At 46.4% G+C, this 17,420-nt stretch overlaps 1 protein-coding gene across 1 annotated transcript in view; it reads left to right on the top strand.

Annotated features, from left to right (window-relative positions):
* Window positions 1-6,897, top strand: part of LOC119950815 (interferon-induced protein with tetratricopeptide repeats 5-like) — a 41,148-nt gene extending 34,251 nt beyond the window's left edge. The window contains exon 3 of the mRNA XM_038773637.1: window positions 5,365-6,897. Within this exon, the coding sequence (XP_038629565.1) occupies window positions 5,365-6,835 (1,471 nt within the window). The 3' untranslated portion in view covers window positions 6,836-6,897. The remainder of the gene's footprint in view (window positions 1-5,364) is intronic.
* The last annotated feature ends 10,523 nt before the right edge of the window (window positions 6,898-17,420 follow it).

The raw sequence follows: 17,420 nt of genomic DNA, 5'->3' as shown, positions 1-17,420 counted from the left end.
TCCCTCGCTACCATAAGTGGCATCCCCTATTAATTAGCCCGCTGTCCCAGCTCATTCACTGTGAAAACCTTGCATTTCCCTCCATTCAGTTTGTATCCAGAGAACCCTCCAAACCTCCCCAGCAGGCCCATAATCCTTCCCATACTCTCCAACAGATCCGAAATATACAGCAAGAGGTTATCGACATAGAGTGACACCCGGTGCTCCCTCTGTCCCCTCATAATCCCTTGCCACTCCGCCAATCACCCAAGAGCCATCGCCAACAGCTCTATGGACAGCGCAAATAGCAATGGCGACAGTGGGTACCCCTCCTTGTACCCTGTGTAAACCAAAGCTTCACAAACTCATATTATTCGTTCTCACACTCATCCTTGGTGCCACATACAGCAACCGCACCCATGCCACAAATCGCGGCCCAAATCCAAAACTTTGAACAAGTACCGCCACTCCACTCAATCAAATGCCTTCTCCCCATCCATGGACACCATCACCTCTGGTACCAGAGCCCTCGACGGATTCATCACTACATTCAACAGCCATCTTATATTACTTGCGAGCTGCCTGCACTTCAGGAAGCCTGTTTGATCTTCTGCGACCACCCACGGGACACAATCCTCCTCCATCCTCCCTACCAACAACTTAGCCAATACTTTCACATCTGTGTTCAATAGTGGTATAGACCTATACGACCCACATTCCACCGGGTCCTTCCCCTTTTTCGGGCTTAGTGTGATTACTGCCTGCGTCATCGTCTCCAGCAACTCCCCCTTCTCCAGCGCTTCAGTAAACGCCCCCAACAGATGTGGTGCCAGGTCGGCCGCAAATTCCTTATAAAATTCCACCGAGTTCCTATCCGGCCCTGGGGCCTTCTCCGACTTCATATCCCCGATACTATCCAGAACCTCCCTCAGCCCCAGGGGCTCCTCCAATGCCTGTCTCTTTGCTTTCTCCACCTGGGGAAATTCCAACTCATCCAGAAACCGTCCCATGTCCCCCGCCTCTCCTCCTGGGTCCGCCTCATAAATTGCCTGCTACTCCTTAAATGCCTCGTTTATCTTCCCCGGCTCCGACACCACATCCCCAGCTCCAGTCCGTATCTTTAATATTTCCCTGGATGCAGCCTGCTACCGCAGCTGGTGCACCAGCATGCAATTCGCCTTCTCCCCAAACTCATATTGCACCCCTCTTGCCCTACGCAGTTGCCCAACTACCCTCCCCGTTGTCAGCCTGCCAAACTGCCCCTGCAACATTTTCCTCCTCGCCAATCCCTCCGCAGTGGGCAGCCTCGAATATTCCCTGACTACCTCCACTATCTCGCTCACTAGATGGTTGTTCCTCCCTCCTTTCCCTATCCGCACGCACTTCAAACAAAATCATTCCCCCCCCCCCCCCCCGACCACTGCCTTCAGTGCTTTCCAAAAAATGGCCGCCGACACCTCCCCATTCTGATTTAGCTCCGCATACCCTTAATCACCACGCACATCATATTACAAAACCTCTGAAGAGTTCGGCACTGTGGACTTGTGAAGCAGATAGATGCCACCAACACTGAAGAAGCTTCAACACTATTTTATTAACTCTTATAAAATAATAGACATACTATAACTGTGGGTTTAAACGATGCTAGTTTAACTAGAGCCCTGTGCCTGTCCGAACCAGTTGAATCACTCAGCACGTGGTGTGAATCTGTACTGTACTTGATGAGCTCTTGTGCTTCTGAGAGGCAGCATCCAGAATTAGGGGGAAAAATGATGCCCTCTGCCTTTATAGTGCGTGTGTTCTAACTGGTGATTGGCTGCGGTGTTTGTGCATGTTGATTGGCCCTAGTGTATCTCCATCAGTACATGTCCGCACCATGATATACTGGTGTATATTATGACAACCTCCATACGCCAACAACCCCGAATCAAACCTCCACCCTGGCCTCTGCTCTTGCCCTGATCTAAACCAAATCTCCAGTCAGTGGGAAGCATGGTCCGAGATAACTATCCCCGCATACTCTGCCCCCTCCACCCCAACATAAATCTCCCGACTCACTACAAAGTAATCAATCCTCAAATACACCTTATAGACGTGTGAAAAGAAGGAATACTCCCTTCCCCCTGGGTTCTGAAAGTGTCATGGACCCCCCATACCCATCCTCTCCATAAACCATCCCAGCTCCCTTGCCATTCGTACCCTACCCATCGACCTGGGGCTCGACCTATCCACCCTCGACTCCAGGACAAAGATAAAATCTCCTCCCATGATCAACTGGTGCGTGGCCGAAACCAGGATTGCTGCTAGGAACCCCCTCAAAAAACCCACATCATCCCAATTTGGGGCACACACCTTCACCAACACCACCGGTGCCCCTTCCAATACCCCACTCACAATCACCCAAATCCCATTTTTTTGTTCATAAAAATTGCCACTCCCCTTGATTTCGAATCAAACCCTGAGTGGAAAAACCTGCCAGAGCCACTCCTTCCTTAACCTAACCTGGTCCTTCACACGGAGGTGCATCTCCTGCAGAAAGACCACCTTCGCTCTCAAGTTCCTGAGGTGCACGAACATCTGTGACCTTTTACCCGGGCCATTCAGTCCCTGGACGTTTCATGTTACCAGCCTTATGCTTATGCTTCCAATCCCCTCTACCCTCCGTGATTTTCCACACTTAACACCCGGCCCCTTAATTCCACCTGTACCTAGCCCATCCCAGATGGCTCCCTGCTCCGCCCCTGATCATGTCATCTCTCACCGCCTGCCACGTTTCAACAACCTCCCCCCCCCCCCCCCACTCCCCACCCCATCCAGTCCTCAGCCCCACCCAAACAAAGACTTCCCCTGATTCCAGGCCACCTACCCCAAAAGCAAAGAAACAAATGTTAAACACAAACAGTCCCATAAAACAGAAGGGGAGGATGGGAACATCCAAGGCCACATAAACTTTTCACCCCTACAACAGTAAACAGCAAACCCCCAAAAAAGGAGACCCCCTCCAAACCAGAGGGAATGAAAATCCCCCAATCCCTACCCCCACTTCAAACATGCTTCCAAACATTACGAAGTGCCAACACCCCAGTTACCCAGCATTGTCCGCTCAGTTCTTCCCCAGTTTATGCTCCTTAATGAAATCTTCGGCCACCTCTGGGGTCTAAAAGTAATACACCCGGCCTCCGAACGTCACCCATAATTTCACCGGATAGAGCCCCCCAAACCTGATACGCCGTCGGTACAGCACCACCTTGGCCTTGTTGAACCAAGCCAACCGCTTTCCCAACTCGACTCCAATGTCCTGATAAATTCAGACCTTGTTCCCCTCCCAGTCGTAGGTATGCCTGTCCCTGATGCAACGCAAAATCTTCTCTTTCTCCACAAATTTGTGGAGCCTCACAATCACCGCCCGTGGCCACTCCCCAGCTCTCGGCTTCTGCCTCAGGGACTTATGCGCTCGGTCCACTTCAGGCACCTTATCTAGCACCCCTTTCGCCAGCCCCACCAGCATCTTAGAGACGTACCCCGTGGCACTCACATCTTCCACTCCTTCAGGCAGGCCCACTATTCGCAGGTTCTGCCTTTTCGAGGCATTCCCCTGCTCCTCCATCTTTGCCCTCATCAATTTACAAAGGTCTCCTCGGAGCCCCACCTCCACCTCCAGACCCACAACACGATCACTGTGGTCCGAGATCACTCCTTCCATCTCCCGAATCTGTGACCCCTCGACCTCCAAACACTCCTCCACCCATTCCAATGAACTCTTCAGGGGTGCCATAGCTCCTTCGATGGCCTTCGAGCGGTCCTCCCACATTTCCTTCCTCTGTTGGCGGAATTACTCCTTAATGAAATCCATCAGCTGCTCCATCGGGGGCCTTCCACCTTGCAATGGCGCTTCCCCTGCAGCCATCCTTACACTGGCTTCTGCAGCACAAGTTTCCTCTGACTCTTTAGCCAGGTCTCTCACCGTCTTCTGCTGGGTTTGGTAACCAGCAGACATACCACTCCAAGGGGAAACTACTCCTCCGACCTTCACCTTCAACTTTTCATCAAAATTCCACCCAGTATCGGGTAAAAAGAGCTATTTTCTGTGCCTTCAAGCAGGAGCTGCCCTGTGTGTGACCACTTACACCATGGCCGACACCGGACGTCCGGGAAGAAAATTCTTGATACTTGTGGATGGCCACTCCAAGTAGCTGGACATCCAGGAAGTGGGTTTGACAACCTCAGCGGCCACCACCGAAACCCTGAGGTGCATTTTCACCATTCATGGCCTTCCAGAGGTATTGGTTCCTGATAATGGCGTAGCTTTTATGGGGGAGGCGTTCCAACATTTTGTGCAGACTAACGGAATCCAAACGGCCCCGGCAATGAAAAAACACCCAGATAGGCCATTGTATCTCAAATTGACTATTTTCCTCCTCTCAGACAATACCACACCTCACATCACGACTGGAGTCACAACAGCAGAGCTATTAATGGATCCTCGCCTTTGTACTTGGTTTTACCTGGTATTTGCCAGGGAGGGGAGAGGCGAGGCAAGCCTCCAAAAAAAGTTTCATGACACAGTGAAAAGCAACCGGCAGCCAGGTTTTTGGAAGGAATTCTGCATCTGATCCATCGCAGATACTGGGGAAAATTGTGGCAAAATATGATCCTGCCTTATACCTGGTGGCCTTACAAGGGAGACAAGCTGGGAAGCACGGGGACCACATAAGGAGCAGAGAGGCTACAGCCCCAATGACTGAACAGGGAGATCCAGTGGGCTCTACCTTCGGTATTGACTGATACAAGGGAACCGGGGAGTTCAGGAGATGCTCTTTCAAATCCTCCTGAGGGGAGTGGAGGGGGGGGGGGGGGGGGGGGGGGGGCTCCCAACACATCCTACAAAACCTCGAAGCAGCCTCCTGCTGTTGATGAAGACGCTATCTCATTGATGGAGGAATCAGGTAGGAAACTGAGATGTTCCACCAGGCCGAAGAAACCCCCTGATCGATTGACTTTGTGAAGTACTGTATTATACTACTGGCCTTATATTTCAGCCCTCGTTGTACACAGTTCACAGTTACTAACCTGTGATGTATATTGTTATGAGGTTTAAGTGGGGAGTAAAGTAGTAGCATGGCCCATTTAAGGGGTGATCTATCGTGGGCCAGGTGGCCCACTCAGGGCCTATCACAGGAACCCTGGCCAATGGGAAAGAATGGGGGAGCAGGGGCACAGGCAGTGTGGATCAGGCAGCTAAAGAATAAAGATCGCTATGATATACCTCTGTGCCTGTATATAGTGGAACCTCATTGTGGTTTCCAATAAACCTCTTTCTTATATAAGAAAAAACCTCAATAATAACTCGCACTGTTACAGATCTTGACTTATTGTGTTTTACAGTAACGCACAGGAGGATTTGTTGAAAGTGGATCTTGAACAGCTTCAATGTCACTTCACGTGGGCTCCACAGAGAGAAAACATTGACCTGGATGACATGAAGCAAAGATTAGAAGATTCAATCCAAACTGGTGTGAAATATCAAGAGAGGTCTTACAACCATCTCGCCTTTATAAACTGTCTGCAAAGAAACTGTGAGGAGGCGATTCAAAACTTAAAGGAAGCTGAAAAGATTCTGAGGGAAAATCATGACGATGAATTTTATACAAGAATCATCATCACCTATGGAAACTATGCCTGGATATATTATCACATGGAACAACTGACAGAGGCTCAGTCCTACCTCGACAAACTGGAGAAGATCTGTAAACAATTTCCTGATGCCTCTCGGTACACAGCAATGATACCTGAAGTATACGGGGAGAAGGGTTGGTCTCTGTTGAGTTCTGCAGCTCAATATTATGAAGAAGCAAAGGAATGTTTTAAAAAGGCTCTGGAGGAAGATCCGGATAACATTGAATGGAATGTCGGGTATGCGACTGCCCTGTCTCGTCTGGAGGATTTTTCTGGTACTCCAGAGAATCAAGGGCCCAGTGAATCAGTGAGGCAGTGGAGACGTGTGCTGGAGCTTGATCCAGATGACTCTGTAGCCATGGTACAGTTAGCTCTAAAACTACAGTTCAAACATAAGAATGACGAGGAAGGAGTTAAATTAGTTGAAGTTGCGTTGCAGAAGTCCCCTGACCAGCCATATGTGCTTCGTTACGCAGCAAGATTTTACAGATTTCAAAGAGATGTGGATAAAGCTGTGGAGCTGTTGAAGAAAGGATTGGAAATTACCCCACACTCTGCCTTCTTACACCATCAAATAGCTCAGTGTTACAAAACCAAACTGAATCCATTGATCAAACATCCAAGTAGCAGAGATCCCCACAATCCTGCTTTTCGGCAACGAAAAGAATTGATCGATCAATGCAAGTTTCATTTTCAAAAAGCAATAGGGAAGCGATCCCTAACATCAATCAAGTCACACCTGGATTTGGCAGAAATCTGGGCAATAGATGAAGAATATCGCAAAGCAAATGAGATTTACAAACATCTCCTGACATTGGAAGGTATACGTCCAGAGAATAAGCAGGCAATATGTTTGCAGGCTGGGTTATTTGAACTAAATCACAAGAACTCAGAATCAAATGCCATCAGCCATTTTCTGGAAGGAATCAAAGTCAATTATGATTCAATACAATGGAAAAGATGTCGAGAAAACTTGGAGAAGATAGCAGGAAGACGGCTTCGCAGGAATCCTAGGGAAAGCAAGGCCCTTGGTGTTTTTGGGTTCCTGCACCAGCTGGATGGTGAGAGATGTGAAGCTATTAAATGCTTTGAAAAGGCCTTGGAGTTCGATCCTGGCAATGAAGAATATCTCAGTGCTCTTTGTGAATTACGTCTTTCCATCAATGACGTTCCCAATTAAAACTAAACACATTTAGAAAAGTGTATGATATCCCTTGATCATTAAACAGGTTTAATCGGCTACATTTTCATTTATACTCTATTTTCACCTTCTTTCAAATGAGCATTTTATTCATGTGTGTTTAATTTTCAAACAATAATTATCTTATTGTAATTATTCTAAATCTCTGTGCTTCATTCAAGAATGTTAACCATACTGGTAAACTAATCAAATAGCATGTATTTCTGTATCCTTTAAGCTTTTACTGAAAGTGAAAAGGAACAAAATATTAAAGGATTTGGGGAATTAGAGATACTTGAACCAATTGGGCAATCACAATAATTCTTTATGACTTACACAAACTTAACATGGGTCTGATTGTAACTCCAGATGGGTTTTGGGTGGGTGCTGAGGGGATTTGGAAACTCACTGGTTTCTGCAGATTCTGGCTCTGGGTTCAGGACAGAGTTGGCAGCACAGTCGGTGCCCAATGATGTTACCAGAACCCAGTCACTGTATGTTAATGAGGTCCCCGCCTGCATATGCATATTGTATGGGAGATAAAGGTTAACAATTTAATATAAATACTTCTTACCACGAGATGGTGATCAAGAGCAGTCACATATATATCACGTGACGACCCCTGATTCGGGCAGAAGGTGTTTAGGCGTGAGATAGAGCAATTGTGTATTTGACCGCTCTGTAGTTATAGAAAGCAAAGTTTATTTTAGCAACCTTATACTTAGGAATACATTTGAATCTTACTTAAGTAGTGTTAATTCATCAGCTTTATTAATTTACTTAGCTTGATGTTCTTTGTTCAAAACGATACATTCAACACATCCAGACAAAGAAAACAGAGAACATCACACCACTTTGGGTAAGAGGTTTAACCCAGTTTCACCAAGTGGATAGATTTAAAATCACCTCCATCAAATTCTAATGTCACCTAGATAACTGGGAGCTAGATGTAAACTGATGTCATATGTTTTATTTGGATCGTCATCTGTTCAGTGATTGTAATGGAAAGACATTATAACAACTGTTCCAATGTGTGATGATATGCATAAGCAATCTTGTACATAATAAGGTACACGACGTCTGACCACCTTGTGGCAGTTTAAACCTACCCCGTGACTCTGTGCCTAGGGGAGTTGGGAGTAAGTCGTGTTGGTGGATAGACGTATTTTGCAGCACTTCTAGTATAGTTAGCTAGTGTTAGTTTGTTATTTATTTATTCCAGTTATCTTTACTATGCAGTTGCTTCATAATAAATCATTTCAAGCTAGTCAAGAACTAGATGTTCTGTAGTGCATCATTTACACCTACCAGCCTACAGCACATGACACATGACACAATAAATGGCAGTGTACTATGAGTGTGTAGTTGATGGTGTTTTTATGATAATAAAGGTGTAATAACAATATCCAATCCAGCCACAGAGGGTATAATAAATCCACTCTGCCACCCTATCTTTCACTTGCTGCCTCTTCACAGAAACGTTCCCCATTGGGTGAAAGGCTTTCCATCTGTGACAGCGGAGAAAGGGCCAACAATCACTGCAGACTCTTCAGATAAATCAACAGCTTGATTCTGTTGCTGTGAGGATTTGCTGACAGACGATCGGACTCCCATCCAGAGCGTTCATTCAGATCTCAGCCTCTGTCACTGGGAGTCTCGATGTCCTGTAACTTGTCAGCTTCACCAACTCTTCATCAAACCATCCGAGTCCCTCATTGGCCAACACAGAGCAGCCTGGACAGTACCGGGGAAAGACCATTTTCAAAGACTGGCATCATCATCTGAGGGGGAAAGCAGTAACTGGGGGAAGGCTAAAGGATATAAAAATGGGTCAAAATGAGTGAAGATATAGAAACAGAAAATAAGAACAGTGGGAGAAGGACATTTGTCTCTTCGAATGTGCTCCGCCATTCATTCTGATCATGGCAGATCATCCAACTCAATAGCCTGATCCCCCTCCACATCCTTATAACCCCTTTGTCCCATGTACTATATCTAACTAATTCTTAAAAACATACAATGTTTTGGACTCAACTACTTCCTGTGGTTGTGAATTCCACAGGCTCACCAATATCTGGGTGAAGAATTTCTCTTTATCTCAATTATCCTCAGTATCCTCAGACTGTGACTCCTGCTCCCTGACACACCCACTATCAGGAACATCCTTCCTACATCTACCCTCTCTCGTCATATTAGAATTTTATAGGTTTCTATGAGGTCCCCCCATTCTTCTGAACTCCAGCGAATACAATCTTAGCTGACTTGATCTCTCCTCATATATTTGTCCAACTATCCCAGGAATCAATCAGGTAAACCTTCACTGCACTTCCTTATATCTCCTCAGTTAAGGAGACCAAAACTGCACACTATATTCCAAGTCTGGCCTCACCAAGGTTTTGCATAATTGCTGTAAGACGTTCCTGCTCATGCCCTTGAATCCTCTCGCTATGAAGGCCAACATACCATTTACCTTCTTTTCTGCCCACTCCACCTGCATTCTTACCTTCAACAACTGGTGTACAGGGACGCCCAGGTCTCATTGCATATCTCTCCCCTAATTTATGGCCATTCAGATAATAAAATGCCTTCCTGCTTTTGCTACCGACGTGGATAACCCCACATTTATCCAAATTATACTTCATCTGCCTTGCATTTCCCACTCACTCAACTTGTCCAAATCACACTGAAGGATCCTCCTCACAACTCACCCTCCCACCCAGCTTTGTGTCACATGCAAATTTGGAGATAATACCTTAAGTCTCCTCATCAAAATTATTGATATATACGTATATTATGAATAGTTGGTGCCCCAGCACTGATCCCTGCAGTATACTTTTTTACCTCATTAAATGAACCTTTGGAAAAGGTTTGATATCAGATTATTCCTATTGTCTGGGGCCTTCTTTCCTGGTCCCCGTTACCACTGAATATAACCCTTACAAACTATAAACCACAAAAAGACCTCTCAAACTATAAGTTTACCTGACTTCACCTATTACTTACCAGTCAGCTCTCTCCCTTGTAGCCCCTCATGCTGCAGCAGGGCAAGACTGCTCTCTGAAGATTTAAAAGTTAGCAAACAAGCAGAAAAAGCACCTCTTCCCCTTGTGCACTAAATTCTCGATACCCACATTCATTCTGATTGTGTCTCACTCCAGATAAGCTCTCTCCCACTGCTCAGGCGCAAAGCGTGCGGTGAGTGTACTTTTAAGCACCTCTCTTAAATAGAGCTGAGATGACACACACCGGTTAACTTTCAAAAGTAATCAATACTTATTGAGATCTTATTAGATTTCAGGAGATTGACAGTTAACTGCCACTCAGCCAGATGGGCAGTTCCTTATTCAAAATTTCTCTAGACTACTGAACTTAGAAAAATGAAAGAGAACAACTTACCAATTCAAATCCCACTCTGCTCCAAATTCCCGATTCGCACTCTGGCTGTGTTTCACTCTGGATGCGAATTAGCTCACTCCTACTGCTCATGAGCAAAGCACGAAAGAGAATAAAATATAACGGCTGCCGATACTGATTTTCTAAACAGTGATTTAAATTGTATTGAGTGTTATTCCTTGTGTCTGAATAAAGCTCGTAGTCTTACAGTTGAAGAAGATGCTTTATTTGTATGAGTTTGTTCTCTCTCCAGTACTTATACTAGGTTACATATGAGCTGCTTGTCTGTGTCCTGCTCACCAGCTGCCGTTGCTGTGAAGAGTGCCTCTGACTTCCTGTCTGTCTGTATCTATACATCTCCCATGCTCCCTCTAGTGATTGCTTAGTTGTATTGCATTTACAATGACCCTTGTGTATATACACAGATATGCAGATCACTACATAATGGATCAGAATGTGAATGTTAAAATTCCAAGAAATAAAACTGTGGCTAAGATTTTGTTTGTGTTGTTGATTTGTGTGTAACAGCTAATAAGATGCAAAATATTGCAGTGATAAAATTTGCAGGATAATTTCAGATGATCGGTAATGTTTACCGCCAGTGCCAAACATTTTTCTGAATAACATTCCACATATTTCATTCTGTTAAGCACAGAGCAACTTTAACACCAGCTGTCAATCCATTTGATGGAGATCCTTGCTATCTCGGCTAAATGAAGACACTTTAGAGGGAGGAATGTGAAGAGGATATAAGGAAGTTCAAAATAATTAAAATCTTGTGAATATGGGCACAAATTTTATCAAGAAGTGATAAAGTGATAGAAGTTGATGGTAATTGATTCCTGGGGGGCAGAACAGTGGTGCAGTGGGTAGCACTGCAGCCTCACGGCGCCAACGTCCCAGATTCGATCCCCGCTCTTTGCACATTCTCCACGTGTTTGCATGGGTTTCGCTCCCATAACACAAAGATGTGCAAGGTGGGTGGCTTGGCCATGCTAACTTGCCCCTTAATTAGAAAAAATGAATTGGGCACTCTAAATTTATTTTAAAAAGGTAATTGATTCCTGGAACCTAGACAGGCTCATGGATTTTTGGGCTCTCAGCCAACCTTCTTTCATCCAAACATCCATTAGAATAATAAAACATCTGAGCCCCTGAGAAAATGTTGCTTGATGTATAACTCTGCCCCTATAATCAATGCTGTCAGCTGCACAATGTTTAGTTACATAGGTTAACATGTTACAAGTGCTTGAATTTCTGATGTTGATAGTATAAAGCAGGCTAGTTCAACCTGCTGTCCCCAGGCCAAATGTGGCACAGGATACCATTCTATGTGGCCCCATTGCCACTGTTCAATATGCCGGTTAGATGGATAAATGAAGTTGAAGATTTGCAAAAGGGTGCTCTTCTAAGCACAGGCTACCCATCTCCTGCATTTGCTGCTGGTAGACTAGTGAGCCTATCGAAAGAAAATTTGAGAGAGAAATAGACATTGATTGGCTAAGCATGAAAACTGGCATTGATGAGGCCAGAGAGAAGATTACAGAAATGGAGGGTGACAAAAAGAGTGTGTGCTGGAGCCTGTGATGACAGAGGGGCTGCCAGGACTTGTTGGGAGAGAGAGGATGTGGGACCTTTGGGGAGGGAGTGAACTGAGGAGTGCCACTGGGTGCCCATGGCCAAGCACATCAGCTGGAGTCTGAGGGTTCCCAGGGGGGGTGGCCTGGGGGGGGGCACCCAAATGACCGGTGGCACTCTCCATCTTTACAGGACACAGAGGGCAGTTGGCAGAGTGCTGAGCCAAATGGCTGCCTTTCAGGCTGCGGTCATGGCATCCGTGCTAGGCCACCCCAGTCCCGGCAGGACACTTGAACCCATGGCCGGCCTCCGAGTCGGTCTCCGTTACTCACCACGGCCCTGGCAGAAGTCTCTCAGCCAGCGGCACAATTGTCAGCACAGTATTGTGATTCTGGAAACTTTTATTAACTCCGCCCTCTCCCTCAGCAGCCATCGCGCCCCGTCCCCATTTTTCAATATGACAAATGAACCAGGCTATAGTCCCTTCCGCTTGGAAACGGCAGAGCATCTTGGAGGCCCTGAGAATTCCAGACAAAACCCAGTAATGATATGTTAATGCATGAAAATGCAGGTTTTGTGGACCAGTGCCAGCGTGGGGCATGGAGCATGTTGATGCCGCTAACGAGGCATCAGATCATGGTGGTCGGTTTGGTGCCCGGCGCCAAACTCAATTTTCGGCTGACCACCGATTGACCACCCAATCGCGATTCACAATTCCGGTGACATGAAGCGGAGAATCCAGTCAGGAATGCCGAATTTCAAGCAATCACCATAATTTCTACTACTGGACAAAAGATGTGCCAATTGGGTGAGAAGTCAACTCTGAATCGCTATGATATTGCTATGGAGATCGCGGTCTCCCCATTCTTCCGGATAGTTCAATTTATGTATTTTGTTGTAATAAGCGCGAAAGAGCACGAGGGGACACATTGAGAGCCGGAGAGCGGCGGGGTGCCAGTGGGAGCAAAGATAATATAAGGCGGGAACCGGAAGTACGACCCGCGGACTTCTGGGAAGGATTTTCCCCAAGCCAATAAATTCTGGCGTAGAGGAAACCCGAGACACTACACGTATAGTGTCTCCCATCCGCCCTCCTCCTCTAACCTAATAATAAGACCCTTTGGTGTGAGCAGGTAAGTGCTATATTATATTATTTTTTAAATTTATTTTATATTTGTTTACCAGAACTTGGTTGGAACTAAGAGGGATGGCAGGGAAGGCAGTGCAATGTTCCTCCTGCAGGATGTTTGAGGTGAGGGATGCCGTTAGTGTCCCTGCTGATTTTACCTGCAGGAAGTGCAGCCATCTCCAGCTCCTACAAGACTGAGTTATGGTACTAGAGCTGGAGTTGGATGAACTTCGGATCATTCGGGAGGCAGAGGGGGTCATAGATAGGAGCTTCAGTAGTTACACCAAAGACTGGAGATAGATGGGTAACTGTAAGAGGGACTGGGAAGAAGCAGTCAGTGCAGGGACCCCCTGCGGTCATTCCCCTGAGTAACAAGTATACCGTTTTGGATACTTGTGGGGGGGGGGGGGGGCTTACCAGGGGAAAGCCATGGGGTACGGGCCTCTGGCACGGAGTCTGTCCCTGTTGCTCAGAAGGGAAGGGGGGATAGGAGCAGAGCATTAGTAATTGGGGACTCAATAGTCAGGGGCACAGATAGGAGATTTTGTGGGAGCGAGAGAGACTCACGTTTGGTATGTTGCCTCCCAGGTGCAAGGGTACATGATGTCTCGGATCGTGTTTTTCGGGTCCTTAAGGGGGAAGGGGAGCAGCCCCAAGTCGTAGTCCACATTGGCACTAACGACATAGGTAGGAAAGGGGACAAGGATGTCAGGCAGGCCTTTAGGGAGCTAGGATGGAAGCTCAGAGTGAGAACAAACAGAGTTGTTATCTCTGGGTTGTTGCCCGTGCCACGTGATAGTGAGATGAGGAATAGGGAGAGAGAGCAATTAAACACGTGGCTACAGGGATGGTACAGGCGGGAGGGATTCAGATTTCTGGATAACTGGGGCTCTTTCTGGGGAAGGTGGGACCTCTATAGACAGGATGGTCTACATCTGAACCTGAGAGGCACCAATATCCTGGGGGGGGAGATTTGTTAGTGCTCTTTGGGGGGGTTTAAACTAATTCAGCAGGGGCATGGGAACCTGGATTGTAGTTTTGGGGTACGGGAGATTGAGAGTATAGAGGTCAGGAGCACAGATTTGACTTCGCAGGAGGGTGCCAGTGTTCAGGTAGGTGGTTTGAAGTGTGTCCACTTCAATGCCAGGAGTATACGAAATAAGGTAGGGGAACTGGCAGCATGGGTTGGTACCTGGGACTTCGATGTTGTGGCCATTTCAGAGACATGGATAGAGCAGGGACAGGAATGGTTGTTGCAGGTTCCGGGGTTCAGGTGTTTTAGTAAGGTCAGAGAGGGGGGCAAAAGAGGGGGAGGTGTGGCGCTGCTAGTCAAGGACAGTATTACGGTGGCAGAAAGGATGCTAGATGGGGACTCTTCTTCCGAGGTAGTATGGGCTGAGGTTAGAAACAGGAAAGGAGAGGTCACCCTGCTGGGAGTTTTCTATAGGCCACCTAATAGTTCTAGAGATGTAGAGGAAAGGATGGCGAAGATGATTCTGGAAAAGAGCGAAAGTAACAAGGTAGTTGTTATGGGAGACTTTAACTTTCCAAATATTGACTGGAAAATATATAGTTTGAGTACATTAGATGGGTCGTTCTTTGTACAATGTGTGCAGGAGGGTTTCCTGACACAATATGTTGACAGGCCAACAAGAGGTGAGGCCACATTGGATTTGGTTTTGGGTAATGAACCAGGCCAGGTGTTAGATCTGGAGGTAGGTGAACACTTTGGAGACAGTGACCACAATTCGGTGACCTTTACATTAGTGATGGAAAGGGATAAGTATACCCCGCAGGGCAAGAGTTATAGCTGGGGGAAGGGCAATTATGATGCCATTAGACATGACTTAGGATGTGTAGGTTGGAGAAGTAGGCTGCAAGGGTTGGGCACACTGGATATGTGGAGCTTGTTCAAGCACCAGCTACTGCGTGTTCTTGATCAGTACGTACCAGTCAGGCAGGGAGGAAGGGGTCGAGCGAGGGAACCGTGGTTTACCAAAGAAGTGGAATCTCTTGTTAAGAGGAAAAAGGAGGCCTATGTGAAGATGAAGCGTGACGTTTCAGTTGGGGCGCTTGATAGTTACAGGGAAGCGAGGAAGGATCTAAAGAGAGAGCTAAGACGAGCAAGGAGGGGACATGAGAAGTCTTTGGCAGGTAGGATCAAGGAAAACCCAAAAGCTTTCTATAGGTATGTCAGGAATAAAAGAATGACTAGGGTAAGAGTAGGGCCAGTCAAGGACAGTGGTGGGAAGTTGTGTGTGGAGGCTCAGGAGATAAGCGAGATACTAAATGAATACTTTTCGTCAGTATTCACTCAGGAAAACGATGATGTTGTGGAGGAGAATGCTGAGACCCAGGCTATTAGAATAGATGGCATTGAGGTGCGTAGGGAAGACGTGTTGGCAATTCTGGACAAGGTGAAAATAGATAAGTCCCCGGGGCCTGATGGGATTTATCCTAGGATTCTCTGGGAAGCCAGGGAAGAGATTGCAGAGCCTTTGGCTTTGATTTTTATGTCATCATTGGCTACAGGATTAGTGCCAGAGGACTGGAGGATAGAAAATGTGGTCCTTTTGTTCAAGAAGGGGAGTACAGTTAACCCCGGTAACTATAGGCCGGTGAGCCTAACGTCTGTTGTGGGTAAAGTCTTGGAGAGGATTATAAAAGATACGATTTATAATCATCTAGATAGGAATAATATGATTAAGGATAGTCAGCATGGTTTTGTGAAGGGTAGGTCATGCCTCACAAACCTTATCGAGTTCTTTGAGAAGGTGACTGAACAGGTAGACGAGGGTAGAGCAGTTGATGTGGTGTATATGGATTTCAGTAAAGCGTTTGATAAGTTTCCCACAGTCGGCTATTGCAGAAAATACGGAGGCTGGGGATTGAGGGTGATTTAGAGATGTGGATCAGAAATTGGCTAGTTGAAAGAAGACAGAGAGTGGTGGTCGATGGGAAATGTTCAGAATGGAGTTCAGTTACGAGTGGCGTACCACAAGGATCTGTTCTGGGGCCGTTGCTGTTTGTCATTTTTATAAATGACCTAGAGGAGGGCACAGAAGGATGGGTGAGTAAATTTGCAGACGACACTAAAGTCGGTGGAGTTGTAGACAGTGCGGAAGGATGTTGCAGGTTACAGAGGGACATAGATAAGCTGCAGAGCTGGGCTGAGAGGTGGCAAATGGAGTTTAATGTGGAGAAGTGTGAGGTGATTCACTTTGGAAAGAATAACAGGAATGCGGAATATTTGGCTAATGGTAAAATTCTTGGTAGTGTGGATGAGCAGAGGGATCTCGGTGTCCATGTACATAGATCCCTGAAAGTTGCCACCCAGGTTGATAGGGTTGTGAAGAAGGCCTATGGTGTGTTGGCCTTTATTGGTAGAGGGATTGAGTTCTGGAGCCATGAGGTCATGTTGCAGCTGTACAAAACTCTTGTACGGCCGCATTTGGAGTATTGCGTCCAGTTCTGGTCGCCTCATTATAGGAAGGACGTGGAAGCTTTGGAGCGGGTGCAGAGGAGATTTACCAGGATGTTGCCTGGTATGGAGGGAAAATCTTATGAGGAAAGGCTGATGGACGTGAGGTTGTTTTCGTTAGAGAGAAGAAGGTTAAGAGGTGACTTAATAGAGACATACAAAATGATCAGAAGGTTAGATAGGGTGGACAGTGAGAACCTTCTCTCGCGGATGGAGGTGGCTAGCACGAGGGGACATAGCCTTAAATTGAGGGGTAATAGATATAGTACAGAGGTCAGAGGTGGGTTTTTTACGCAAAGAGTGGTGAGGATGTGGAATGCCCTACCTGCAACAGTAGTGAACTCGCCAACATTGAGGGCATTTAAAAGTTTATTGGATAAGCATATGGATGATAATGGGATAGTGTAGGTTAGATGGCATTTAGTTTTTGGACTTCCCATGTCGGTGCAACATCGAGGGCCGAAGGGCCTGTACTGCGCTGTATCGTTCTATGTTCTATGTTCTATAACTCAAACTTCACAAAGTCGATTTTTCTTTTAAAATTCAGAAAGGCATTGCATTAAGTTCCCCTATCGACTGCGAGTGACAATGTATTTTCGAAGAAATCACCCAGCCAGCATGGTGTTTGAAAGGCAAGAGCGTTTTCTTTTTTTTGAACTGCAATCACTGTAATTGATGAAGATAAAAATTGAAAAAAGGCAAAGGCTAGTAGTGATTTATTGGAAATCACATGACAGACACAAGATTCAAGTTCTAACTTGCTCTTTTTGAAATCTGTGGGTTTGGGGTTAAACTGAGAAGGAGACTGCCCTAACTTGCTCTCTCCCAGCCTTGCATGAAATTCCATGCGTGGGGCGGGATTCGCTGATCCTGAGGCTAAGTGTTGACGCTGTTGTAAACGCTGTCGCGTTTCTCGATAGCATCAATATGGCCTCAGGAGCAGTGATTCTGACCCCTACAGGGGGCCAGCACGGCACTGGAGCGACACACGCCGCTCCAGCTGC

Source organism: Scyliorhinus canicula, chromosome 16 (assembly GCF_902713615.1).
Source record: "Scyliorhinus canicula chromosome 16, sScyCan1.1, whole genome shotgun sequence".
NCBI classification, from domain to species: domain Eukaryota; kingdom Metazoa; phylum Chordata; class Chondrichthyes; order Carcharhiniformes; family Scyliorhinidae; genus Scyliorhinus; species Scyliorhinus canicula.
Note: the sequence above shows the minus strand (reverse complement) of the source record. Positions and strands in the feature narration are given on the sequence as shown.